Source organism: Medicago sativa, chromosome 6 (genome assembly GCF_051527215.1).
Source record: "Medicago sativa cultivar Bolivia chromosome 6, Bolivia_mono, whole genome shotgun sequence".
Taxonomy (NCBI): domain Eukaryota; kingdom Viridiplantae; phylum Streptophyta; class Magnoliopsida; order Fabales; family Fabaceae; genus Medicago; species Medicago sativa.
In genome coordinates this window covers 74,990,118-75,004,282 of record NC_140754.1, presented here as the reverse complement: position 1 = coordinate 75,004,282, position 14,165 = coordinate 74,990,118, and the positions used below count along the sequence as shown (strand labels likewise).

Here is a 14,165-nt window from a genome sequence, read left to right as displayed (position 1 = left end):
AAATTTAAAAATTCAAGATACGATACGGACGGAATAATTTAATTAAAAATTAAATTTAAAATTAAATATCTAATTGCACAATATATAAATATTGATAAAAAAGAAGATGACAATCAGACAATTACATATATCCTGAAAAGAGAATATCATTACTTAGTCAATTACACATATCCTAAAAGGATAACATCTTTACAAAAAGAACATCGTAACAGGGCGTATTAGACACATATCAGATACTAGTACTTCACCAATTAGTACTTCACCAATTTTAAAGTATATGTGCTTCATAGGTCGAATGTATTCTGAAAAATTTATGGTTGTGTGAATTGTTTGAGTAATGGATTTTAGATATGATTGACAATAATTTGATGCAAATTGAGTAACTTATGCAAAAGCTTTAACTGTTATCACACTACAAAATCCATGTCCATAATAACTTCTTCTAAGTGTAGATTTTTTTTTTATCGGTAGTGTTTCCATAGTTGTTGCATTGTGGAATTCCTATGGAATGATATGTGACAACAAATAATGTGTATCTCTTCTTCCCTAATTCATTGGAGAGGAAATGGTTAAACATGGTCCATAGCTCAATATTTTTCTACTCCAGAGCATTATTGTGAGATTTTGCAAACCTCAGTATTTTTTTTACTTGTCGTTCTTTGTCTATAATCTTATGTTTTGCCTTTGTCAAAGAGTTTAATAATTTTTGTCATTGTAGGTCAATGTCATTAAGCGAGAACGATTTGAATATTCCCAGTGCAATGCCTCTCATCTCTTATATTGTCTTTGATCTGTCAAATAATTAAACTAGTAAAATGACTGCTTAATTATGGAACCAATGTCTATCCAGTTTTGGTTTTCTTGATCAGTTTCTAGTAGGTGGATTCATGTTGCAGCTGCAACATGTGTGTTGAGAGCTTTGATGTTTTATTAGAAAACAATACTACAGACTTCAACACATATTGAGTTGTAATAATAGAGGGAAAAATAAAATTAAGCTACCCAAATATTGGCCCCACATCGAACAAATAGTGTAGTTTAATAATGTTTATAAACTTCAAAGTGTCTCATATACATTGTGTTAAAAATGATCCTACTTTAACAAGTTGTTAAATTTGGATCAACATTAACATTTTATATTCCATACTGTCTTAATGTAAGATTTTTTTTATTTATTTAATTTTTTTTTGGGAGGAATTGTTTGCGATTCAAGTAAAACAAATTTTTGTTCCAAAAAGAAAATAATTACCAAAATATTAGACATAAAAATCTATATTTAATTTTTTTTTGTGCAAGAAACTTTTTAAAACATTCTAAACATGTAAGGATTAAAACATATTTAACTCTACCATAAATTATAATTATTGCAGTATAATTTTTGTTCGTATTTTTATCTTGGAGATATTCAAGATTTATACTACTAATCAAATAGATATTTTTGTTTTTAACTAACTCGTGAAAGACAATATCTTAACTAACAAAATAGTGAAAACACTTGTCTCGTGTAAAATTTATACAGTAAATTATAACAAGTCATAATACACTTGAAGTGCTAGTTTTGAGTTAGAGATTAGCTTTGTAACCTCAAGATACAAGAATTAATGAAATGAGTTAAGTTTATTGCCCTAAAAAAACTTTAAGTTGATGCAAAGTTCAAATTCCCTCCGAGACTTTTGTAAAATAAACATTAGTGTACTTAAATTAATAAAAATTTCACTCTTCCTCAATTTTTTTAATAAAATAAAATAAATAGTACTAATAGTATTATAGCTTTCTCCAAATTTCAATCTAGATGATATTCAAAATACACCAATAAACCAATAATTGTCAAAAAATAGTGACAAACTGTCAAACAAGCTTTCTCCAAATTTCAATCTAGATGATATTCAAAATACACCAATAAACCAATAATTGTCAAAAAATAGTGACAAACTGTCAAACAATAGTGACAAACTTTTGGGATGAATTTTTTTTTGGTTCAATAGCATAGTGGCTAGATCACACACTTTTTAAAGTGTGGAGAAGTGGGAAATCCGGGGTTCGAACCCCAGCCCATTGTCCCTGGTAGCTACCAACTGAGCTACACTTACGGGACACTTTTGGGATGAAATTTTTTTTCTTCTTTAATTGTCTTTATTTCACATTTCAGGTACTTTTTTTTTTTTGGTTCAATAGCCTAGTGGCTAGATCACACACTTTTAAAGTGTGGAGAAGTGGGGAATCCGGGGTTCGAACCCCGGCCCCTGCAAACATTGTCCCTGGTGGCTACCAACTGAGCTACACTTACGGGACCACATTTCAGGTACTTCCCTTCAATTAGAATGGATTAGTGTATATAAGTTAGACCAATGTTTCATAGACATGCCTTAAAATCATTAACCCATTGGACACCCTATAAAAAAATATTTAATAAATTAAATTTTTTTTTTATTATTTAAAAGTTAGTTTTTCATTTAATTCAATTTATTATTTATTATTTATAATAATCATGGTTTTTATAGGTGATTTGATTTCTGTTAACTGTCCTCGATCAACTATACCGCAAATAGTGGGGTGTCAAATGGATGTATCCATTGAATGGATGTCCATGTATAAGTACTCCTTAAATTATCACATCTCTGTATTGATTTGCCGTTGTCTATGTTTCAGATGATTTAAATAGTGTGCTAAAAGATCCAATGAGGCATTTGTTAGGTAAAAAATTCTATTATGAAATCATGAGTAGGTTATGAAACACCGACATGGATCACATCAAACACGATATTAATATAGATATGTTGACAGCGGTAGAAATTTAATCAAAATGTATTAATTGAAGGGAATCATCTTCTAGATACATTTGTTTGAAAAAGTTCCATGGTCATATTCATCACTATCATCTCCTAGCTACACTTATCGGTACACTATTTGCTCTTTAATTTATCAAGTTTAGGAATAATTGATACAAGAAAAAATGCATTTCTTCTGTACACAACAACACCGCCATTGCCATAGCCATTCATCATACCATACATCATTTATGAATGCATGTTAACAATGTCAAGCAAAGTAGGTATCTTAGGTGCTCATATTGAATTTCTTATTTTGCATAAATAGACAAATCCAAGACAATAAATCTTTCATGGCCATCCATACCATTCTATATAAATGTTTGCTGAATTATTCTTCTAAACCTTAAAAAGCCAAGAAAAGGGGTACATAAAAAGCCCTTACTTCTGTTAATGAATATAAAATTCAAAGCAGCTCTCACTTCAACACTTGACTTAAGTGGTGTGAATAGGATTCAAGACGATAACTGAACAATTACATGGAATATAGGAAGTTTGCTCTGTTATCATGTCAAATTAATGCATGCTTATGGAGCTGGGTTAGGATTATACTGAATTCATGATTTTGAAGATCAAAGGAAGGACGCACTTCTGTTGACCCCGAATTGATACCTCGTTCTACCGAGGCTTGTCGGAGTGGTAGCTTCAACAAAGTTGTGTAGGATTTAAGTGTGTTTGATGTCATTCTTGAGGGAATTTTCGTGGTTGGGAATATGTGGAAGGCTATAAGAATTCATTGAATCATGAGTCATAATAATCATAATGATAATAGAGAAGCCAGTCAACAAAGGTGATAGTAATCCTTTATATCTAATCCTAGCAAACATGCTTACCCTAATTGTTATAAGCAGTTACTTGCAATGCAAGTCTTGTACCCTTGCCTATATAAAGGCTGAACTCTTAGTGAAATAAACAATGAGAAGTTTACCATTCTAACAAGTGGTATCAGGAGCCTAAACAGGGTCCTGTATTCTCCTCCAAATACTTTAGAAACGCAGTTTCATTTGGAGAGAGAGAGAGAGAGAGAGAGAGAGAGAGAGAGAGAGAAAGTTAGTTACGGCGGTGATAGTTAGTTACACGGTGGTGATAGTTTGTTGCGGTGGTTTTTCAGTCAGTTACGGCAGCTCCGATCATCTTCTTCCTAGTTTCTTCCTCATTTTTCACGCACTTTCTTCCTCAAGCTTCAACAATGACGGAATCATCCTCATTCCTTCAACATGCAATTCCCAAATTCGACGGTTTCTATGATCACTGGTCCATGTTGATGGAGAATCTTCTTCGCTCCAAAGAATACTGGAATCTCATCGAACATGGCGTCACCGTTGCACCTGCAAATGCAACACCAGAACAGAGAAGACTTGCAGAAGAAAGCAAGCTTCTTGATATCAAAGCCAAGAACTATCTGTTTCAATCCATTAATCGTTCTATTATGGAGACAATTCTTGTTCGTGATACAGCAAAGGATATTTGGGATTCCATGCGTAGAAAATATCAGGGCTCAACAAAGGTTAAAAGAGCTCAATTGCAAGCTCTCCGTCGTGAATTTGAAGTTCTTTCCATGAAAGAAGGTAAATCTGTGAATGATTACATTGGAAGAACTCTTGCAATTGCAAATCGCATGACTTCACAAGGTGAATGATTGGAACAAACAGCTATTGTGGAAAAGTGTAACAGTCCGATTTTCAAAACAAGAGTGTATTTTTTTCTCTTTAAAACAACTCAATGCCATGCACTAAAGGATTCAAGATCGTCTTTAATTTAAAATCAGAGTAAGTAAAACATTTTGAAAGCATTACCAACAATACAATCTGAATCAAATGTCACATTTTATAAAACAATATTAGGCAATGAGCTTTTACTATTAAATCATGCACTACGGAAGCATAAAATAATGTTCGAGTATTCATTTCTCATGGTAGTATCATTTACGGCGGTGCCCAAACAAAAGAAGTCAAATTACATAAACATAAGACACCACAAGTAAAACATCTAAGCTGATCCTTAACTTTGAACTGGGATGACATGGTACAAGATCCCACCAATGGCATCAAGCCTGACTGCCAATCTGCTACACCTCCAAAGCCTTTGCTATTCCCGCAAAGCACACTCCCTATTTGGATATGGGGCAAAGCCCGATCCACGGATTAATGTAAAGGGTCACGATCTAATAACAACATAAATACAAAAATACTGCAGGCATATATACTAGCATGGTAAATGGCATCAGCATAAACATTCCTCACACAAAATATAATGATGCACAATTAGCCTAGCAAATGCAGACTCTACATGTGTGATACAACCTCCACTGGCCTATCACATGCAAATGATTCCGGAATAATCCACTCCGCAGAGGGTAAGAAAATCATGATTCTCATAGATTTAAGGTGGGTTCCTTCACGGAAGTCCACACCCCGCGCGTCCGTGCGTCTCCACAGACTACCGCGTACTATAAGACCAGATTTAAGGTGGGTTCCTTCACGGCAGTCCACACCCCGCGCGTCCGTGCGTCTCCACAGACTACCGCGTAATACCAATAATCTCATAGATTTAAGGTGGGTTCCTTCACGGCAGTCCACACCCCGCGCGTTCGTGCGTCTCCACGAACTACCGCGTACTATAAGACCCGTGCGTCCAACGGACTAACACGTACCATGAAATGCATGAGCATATATTGTCCACTCAATATGTGCAAATGCAACTCTTATACATCATTCAACATATGTAGTATAAAAACATGCCTCAACTGGCAGTTCACATATTATCTTTCAATTCATATCAAACAACATTTCATGAATCAACATGCATTTCATATATTTATTCACAAATCATATGAAAGCAACGCACATCAACATATCATAATCAAGTTGATTGCAAACAAATCCCACACTGGGCAAACACATTCACTTAACATATCATATTCACAATACACACAGTAGCACATACACCATCCAGGCATTTAAGTAACTATGATGTTGAAGAAAGTGCCCTTGCCTGAGAAAAGCATTCCTTACAACGTACTGCTCTACACTCGTAAGCATCTACAACAGGAACGTCTCTAAACCCTCGAGCTAAGTATCCTAGCAGATACAGTGACTTAGGTAAATATCGGCTCTAAAGCATTCTACCCATTCTAGGCGAAATTCAACTCACTCGGAAATATGATCAACTTCAATAATTCCAAAAAAAAAAAACTTAAATAAAATGTTTTCCAAAAGTGTCTTCGTCTCAAAATCCTTCAAAACACTTAACGACCATAAACTTGTCAAAAGTGAGTCTAAAGAACTTTTTCTCATCAAAACTTTTCTTTCAAACCTTTGACTACTCAAAACTTTTATTCTCTAAACAAATCTCAAAATAACAGTGTTTCTAAAATATTCTCAAATACTTCGACGACACTGAATAACATAACTTTTATCTTTAAAATACCCATGAAAACATTTTTTCTCAATTACTTTAAGTCTATTAAGAGACCTTAAAGAAATCAACACAATTCATAAAATATTTTTCATTTTCAAATGAATCCAAACTTATTTTCCGTTTTGAAACATCTTTTGGAAACCACCCAAAACCTAAGTTAAAATGATCATGACGAATTTTCGACAGAGTCTCCTTTGTGTTTACATCGTATACCAGAGCCTCTGGCTCAGCCAACCTAACACAAATTCACAGACAATATTTTCACCACTCAACAGTTCAAACATAAAGAAAATTCGAACTCTGATAGTGTCAGCAGTCACTTCCAGTGTCAGCTCCGACACATTATTTTTAGAAAATCATAATAAATTCATCCGTCGTTGGAACATCGCGAACCATAGGTCCATTTCGAATGTCTCGACGACGCAAATCCATTGATCAACTCATTTTCACATTTTAACAGTTTTAAGATGACGAAAATACCCTTCCACGGTTCAGCCCTTTCGTCCGGACAACGTTTTTCAAAAACTAATCGGTTGAATCAACTCATTTACTCGTCTAAAGCATAAATATCAAATAAAATTCACAGTCCAACACTTTTCCAAAAATACTAAAATTTTAAAATGAACGGATCGTAAATTTTCTTGCGGATCTATACTCATACGACATCACACAACAATATTAATAAACATATAATGACCAAAGGAGCAAGAAAAATGGCACCTCACCCACAAATTGATTTTGCCGTGGCCAATGAGGGAAAGGATGAGGGGAGGGGCTATGGATAGAGAAAAGATATATGTGAGGGAGGGGCTACGGTTCCAGCAACAAGAAAATGAGGTGAGGGAATTTGTTTCTTGTATTTAAAGACAAGGTGAGAGTTTCATGACCACAACATGGTAAGTGATGTATTCCCTCATCTTACCTCAAAAATCAAGTGGCGTGGCTTTCTAAACACCACACAATTAACCCCTCTCACAATTATTTCATTAATATAATTTTATAAATATCTCTATATTTTGGTTACTTTAAATAGTCCTGAAGTCTCTAATCAGATGTGCCTCATTATGCGTCGTTAATTGTTCTAAACTAACTTTTGCGAAACAAAATACTTTTCCCATAAGTCGAAACAAATAATATACAATTTCTAAAATTTGGAGAAATATAACAGGGCCATCTTCCCATTCTAACAATGTATAAAACTCTTGTTTAAATTTTCATGACGCTCTTGATCCGTTGAAAATTTAGACAAGTACATCCAACACGTTTTCTCAAAATGGATAGAAAACAAATTCTGAAATTCCGACAACGTCAAGACATTTTGTAAAGTCATTTATTAACAAAGAAAACATCAGAACAAAATACAAAGCCCTGAATTTAGTCGCAACTAAATTACGGGTCTTACATTACTACCCTCCAAAAAGAAGTTTCGTCCTCGAAACTAAGATAGGAGTAACAACTTAGTTAGTCATTACTAATACCAACACTGACATAGTGCACCTACTGTGACCCTTTACAAAGTCGTATAGGCTTCAAACTCTAGACACACATCTAGACATCACAACTCGAGTACTCCATCACCTCAAGGAACACATAAATACAACACTAGGTCCCTCAAGAGCCTAGGTCCACAATCAAAATTCTTGATGTCTCCATGTCTACCCTCCAAAAATTTCACACTACAACACTGGGTAAGATTGACTTGTTCCATTCAACATGATGTTCACTTTCTATCAACAACACATTAAGGATGATCAGTTCCCTAATTTGTCAATAGATAGCTAGCAGTCATGATGGTGGCATAGACCATCTTAACCAAACTGTAACAGTGTTTCTTGCAACCTGCACTCAGGTCTATCCTGAGGCACAAGGAATATAATCATTCCAACATAAACATCAATTTCCATTAGTTTCTTTATTCATCTTGCTTCTTTCCAGTGAATAAAAACCTCTCACACTCAACTTAGAACCTCCTAACTTTCACAAAATTGCTTTATCAAGCCTCATACAAGGTTAAGATCCTCAATTCAAGCGCTATACTCCTTTAGCCTTCCATATCTATCATTTTAATAACCTTTCTTAACGAAAAATCTCTCTTGAATTTTCTTTAGGCTTCATCACCCCTTCGATTTCCTCTCGATTGAGGCCTCAAAACTACACAAACCTCTCAAATGGTTATCTACTATATAACATTCACCACGACAAAACAAAATCCCGAACGTTCATTGCTACTCCGAGCATAAAGTTTATATAAGAACCACGAAGTTGCCGCCTCTATAGGGAGTTTTTATCCCTTAATAATATTCATACCTTTTTGACTTACGCCAGTCACGCAACTATACTGATATGAATTTCTTCACATAAGAATCCTATTAAAAATTCAAAACTTGTTGACAAGTTTAAACAAACACCATCTTAAATGGACCAAAATGTTACAACTGACGTCATACTCAATGCTTAACAATACATTGTTTCACCTTTAAATTCATAATATAACAATATTTACATCGTATTTTCGTCCAAGATTACCAATACTCACATCACGCCTTAGCATCTTAAGTCTCAAGATCAACACCTAACTTGTAGCAACATACCTTAACCAAAAATGTTTTCTTCATCGGATCAACATTTATCCCCACAGGAAATCTTTATACTTTCCTTTTTAAAATTCGTAAGTACAACTTCAACATCCTCATGGATTTCCTACAATCATTCCTTACCAGACTTAAGTTCTTCCACTCAAAAGTACTTACTTTTTCAGTCAGTTACACACAATAAATATACATTGTTAACATCGATGAAGCAATGCCCTTAAGTCCAAAATTCAATACCCAGTGGCAAGTTCCAAATCATGTGTGTAACAATTCCTTCACAAATTCTCAATCTTGCAAGTCATATCTTCCATCTAATACTCATAATGCATCCTGAACCATGGCAGAGTCCATCACCGTAGTCACTTAAATTTCCTTTTGATTCCAACATTTCCTCAATTCTTAGACTGCCTTTACTCTCTTGTCCATGCCGAACACTAACCTGTCGAGTAACTACTTTGTAGGCATTACCCTCTTCGCAGATACCTCAACTTCATACTTTTTGACTCACTGGTCAAAATCCAAAACCATAACCGATTCAAAGTTATGTTGGGTTATTTCATAATCGTACATGATCCAAACTTCTCTTTTCTTAACGATTATTGTCATAGCGGAATAATCTTGTAATTTTCCAATTTCACTTGAGTCATCAAGACCTATCCAAAGATCATGGAATCCTTTTATCCCAAAAGAATCATCTATTATGCATAGCTTTTGGTTACCATCCTAGACACACTTCACCAATTGACGAGCCCCCATCTCATAAGCACAACTTCTGGTTACCATGACATATACACTTCTTCACTCATTGATGAGATTCCATCTTACTCTCACGACCTTCATCCAAAATTAGTTTCCTTATATTCCCAAATTTCAAGTACACACTTTCTCCCGTTACATCTCAAAATATTACTCGGTCCAATCTTGAATTTTGTCGCGTTCTCTTAAACTATTAGGTTCCTTTAAAAGCATACCTAACTCCAAAAATTTACTTTACGGCTTTACGTCAAAGTACCACCGAAATCACATACTTCAGTTATCTCACAAACAATTGAAACTCATAACCGAAATCCCAACAATTAACTTGTTCAAGAACAACTCATCCAATCAGGAAACAATCTGATAAGTGAAACACATTGTTCACGCTTAGTCATGGAATAAATCCTATTTAAGTTCCCATAACATTCAATTCACTTCCATATAATCCAAGAAGAATCATTACATCTTAAGTCCAAGGTATCTCTTGGTTCACCACCCCAAATCTAGCTGATAATATCTCTAACTTAAGATCCAACCACCTCAGGGTTATCAATCAAACCATCACTCTAACACCACCCAAGCATTCTGAATGTTCAGACTCTCCCGATGCTCAACAGTCTTAACACTCGCGCAACTGCACAACGCCTCAAAGCTCATTCCCCAACAACATCCATACTTCTGATTCTCTTAGATCATACAGATGTCAACACCCATCTGCAAACACTTTGTTTCAAACCTTTCTCCTCAAGATATCCATCATTAAAACGCCCAAGTCCCAAATCTAAACTAGCTTGGGCACCTTGTCTCACATTCCAAGGCAACTACTACCTTCAATCCTTTACTTCGTATTATGAAGTCCAATAACTTCAACATGCGGCACCCCTTTAGCTCCAAAACAAGCACCTTTGCTCGTATCCAAGATGTCACATTTGTCACAAATGACAACTTTGCTTAATGCACCACCATGGTGGTCACATCACCTCACCAATTACCAACTCCATTCTCTTTCATCTTGAAATTCACCAAAGAATACATCAAATGCCTTCTTCAAATTTTCTCAAACTTTTCTCTCTTTCCATTAGACTCTCCACCAATTGAGCATTCACCGATCTCAACATAACACTCGTGGCTGTCAATCAAGGTAGCTCCTAAACCTTGGTACTGCACTGAACTCTTCTAAGTAAAAACTTATTGCAAACTTGTCCTCTCTGGACCATTGCATCTAAAAGGGATCGGAACAATCGTCGACCACAATCGACTAATGCTTTAAGTTCTAGCTACTACTCCTATTAAGATGCTAAAACAAATTTCTCCACATCAAGGAATAAACAACTACATAAGCATATCATACATGGCCCAAAGCAAAACACAAAGCACAAAAGGACACCAAGCACTTATGTGTACTAAACCCGACCCTTGATCAGCTTAGGACACCCGACTCACAGCCCTTGAAGTAAATCTACTACCATGCTCTGATACAACAATGTAACAGCCCGATTTTCAAAACAAGAGTGTATTTTTTTTTCTTTTTAAAACAACTCAATGCCATGCACTAAAGGATTCAAGATCGTTTTTAATTTAAAATCAGAGTAAGTAAAACATTTTGAAAGCATTACCAACAATACAATCTGAATCAAATGTCACATTTTATAAAACAATATTAGGCAATGAGCTTTTACTATTAAATCATGCACTACGGAAGCATAAAATAATGTTCGAGTATTCATTTCTCATGGTAGTATCATTTACGGCGGTGCCTAAACAAAAGAAGTCAAATTACATAAACATAAGACACCACAAGTAAAACATCTAAGCTGATCCTTAACTTTGAACTGGGATGACATGGTACAAGATCCCACCAATGGCATCAAGCCTGACTGCCAATCTGCTACACCTCCAAAGCCTTTGCTATTCCCGCAAAGCACACTCCCTATTTGGATATGGGGCAAAGCCCGATCCACGGATTAATGTAAAGGGTCACGATCTAATAACAACATAAATACAAAAATACTGCAGGCATATATACTAGCATGGTAAATGGCATCAGCATAAACATTCCTCACACAAAATATAATGATGCACAATTAGCCTAGCAAATGCAGACTCTACATGTGTGATACAACCTCCACTGGCCTATCACATGCAAATGATTCCGGAATAATCCACTCCGCAGAGGGTAAGAAAATCATGATTCTCATAGATTTAAGGTGGGTTCCTTCACGGCAGTCCACACCCCGCGCGTCCGTGCGTCTCCACAGACTACCGTGTAATACCAATAATCTCATAGATTTAAGGTGGGTTCCTTCACGGCAGTCCACACCCCGCGCGTTCGTGCGTCTCCACGAACTACCGCGTACTATAAGACCCGTGCGTCCAACGGACTAACACGTACCATGAAATGCATGAGCATATATTGTCCACTCAATATGTGCAAATGCAACTCTTATACATCATTCAACATATGTAGTATAAAAACATGCCTCAACTGGCAGTTCAGATATTATCTTTCAATTCATATCAAACAACATTTCATGAATCAACATGCAGTTCAGATATTATCTTTCAATTCAAGTTGATTGCAAACAAATCCCACACTGGGCAAACACATTCACTTAACATATCATATTCACAATACACACAGTAGCACATACACCATCCAGGCATTTAAGTAACTATGATGTTGAAGAAAGTGCCCTTGCCTGAGAAAAGCATTCCTTACAACGTACTGCTCTACACTCGTAAGCATCTACAACAGGAACGTCTCTAAACCCTCGAGCTAAGTATCCTAGCAGATACAGTGACTTAGGTAAATATCGGCTCTAAAGCATTCTACCCATTCTAGGCGAAATTCAACTCACTCGGAAATATGATCAACTTCAATAATTCCAAAAAAAAAACTTAAATAAAATGTTTTCCAAAAGTGCCTTCGTCTCAAAATCCTTCAAAACACTCAACGACAATAAACTTGTCAAAAGTGAGTCTAAAGAACTTTTTCTCATCAAAACTTTTCTTTCAAACCTTTGCTTACTCAAAACTTTTATTCTCTAAACAAATCTCAAAATAACAGTGTTTCTAAAATATTCTCAAATACTTCGACGACACTGAATAACATAACTTTTATCTTTAAAATACCCATGAAAACATTTTTTCTCAATTACTTTAAGTCTATTAAGAGACCTTTAAGAAATCAACACAATTCATAAAATATTTTTCATTTTCAAATGAATCCAAACTTATTTTCCGTTTTGAAACATCTTTTGGAAACCACCCAAAACGTAAGTTAAAATGATCATGACGAATTTTCGACAAAGTCTCCTCTGTGTTTACATCGTATACCAGAGCCTCTGGCTCAGTCAACCTAACACAAATTCACAGACAATATTTTCACCACTCAACAGTTCAAACATAAAGAAAATTCGAACTCTGATAGTGTCAGCAGTCACTTCCAGTGTCAGCTCCGACACATTATTTTCAGAAAATCATAATAAATTCATCCGTCGTCGGAACATCGCGAACCATAGGTCCATTTCGAATGTCTCGACGACGCAAATCCATTGATCAACTCATTTTCACATTTTAACAGTTTTAAGATGACGAAAATACCCTTCCACGGTTCAGCCCGTTCGTCCGGACAACGTTTTTCAAAAACTAATCGGTTGAATCAACTCATTTACTCGTCTAAAGCATAAATATCAAATAAAATTCACAGTCCAACACTTTTCCAAAAATACTAAAATTTTAAAATGAACGGATCGTAAATTTTCTTGCGGATCTATACTCATACGACATCACACAACAATATTAATAAACATATAATGACCAAAGGAGCAAGAAAAATGGCACCTCACCCACAAATTGATTTTGCCGTGGCCAATGATGGAAAGGATGAGGGGAACTTGTGACTTTCTCTCTATCTACACTTCCAAGACCAAGTTGCAATTAATAGAGAAAAGATATATGTGAGGGAGGGGCTACGGTTCCAGCAACAAGAAAATGAGGTGAGGGAATTTGTTTCTTGTATTTAAAGACAAGGTGAGAGTTTCATGATCACAACATGGTAAGTGATGTATTCCCTCATCTGACCACAAAAATCAAGTGGCGTGGCTTTCTAAAAACCACACAATTAACCCCTCTCACAATTATTTCATTAATATAATTTTATAAATATCTCTATATTTTGGTTACTTTAAATAGTCCTGAAGTCTCTAATCAGATGTGCCTCATTATGCGTCGTTAATTGTTCTAAACTAACTTTTGCGAAACAAAATACTTTTCCCATAAGTCGAAACAAATAATATACAATTTCTAAATTTTGGAGAAATATAACAGGGCCATCTTCCCATTCTAGAAATGTATAAAACTCTTGTTTAAATTTTCATGACGCTCTTGATCCGTTGAAAATTTAGACAAGTACATCCAACACGTTTTCTCAAAATGGATAGAAAACAAATTCTGAAATTCCGACAACGTCAAGACATTTTGTAAAGTCATTTATTAACAAAGAAAACATCAGAACAAAATACAAAGCCCTGAATTTAGTCGCAGCCAAATTACGGGTCTTACAAAAAGG

General features: G+C 35.3%; 1 protein-coding gene and 2 long non-coding RNA genes across 3 annotated transcripts; 1 reads left to right on the top strand and 2 right to left on the bottom strand.

The window, feature by feature from the left end:
* The first annotated feature begins 4,017 nt into the window (after positions 1-4,017).
* LOC146916816 (uncharacterized) lies at positions 4,018-4,467 on the top strand. Its single transcript, XM_085721750.1, has one exon. The coding sequence runs from the start codon at positions 4,018-4,020 to the stop codon at positions 4,465-4,467; it is 450 nt and encodes a 149-aa protein (XP_085577876.1).
* Positions 4,468-5,699: 1,232 nt separating this feature from the next.
* Positions 5,700-7,023, bottom strand: LOC146916815 (uncharacterized). Its single transcript, XR_015015298.1, has 2 exons — positions 6,974-7,023; positions 5,700-5,908 (listed from the first exon to the last, which is right to left on the bottom strand). It is a non-coding gene; the product is annotated as an uncharacterized LOC146916815 (long non-coding RNA).
* A 4,276-nt stretch (positions 7,024-11,299) lies between these two features.
* Positions 11,300-13,718, bottom strand: LOC146916814 (uncharacterized). Its single transcript, XR_015015297.1, has 3 exons — positions 13,444-13,718; positions 12,295-12,380; positions 11,300-11,525 (listed from the first exon to the last, which is right to left on the bottom strand). It is a non-coding gene; the product is annotated as an uncharacterized LOC146916814 (long non-coding RNA).
* Between the last annotated feature and the right edge of the window lie 447 nt (positions 13,719-14,165).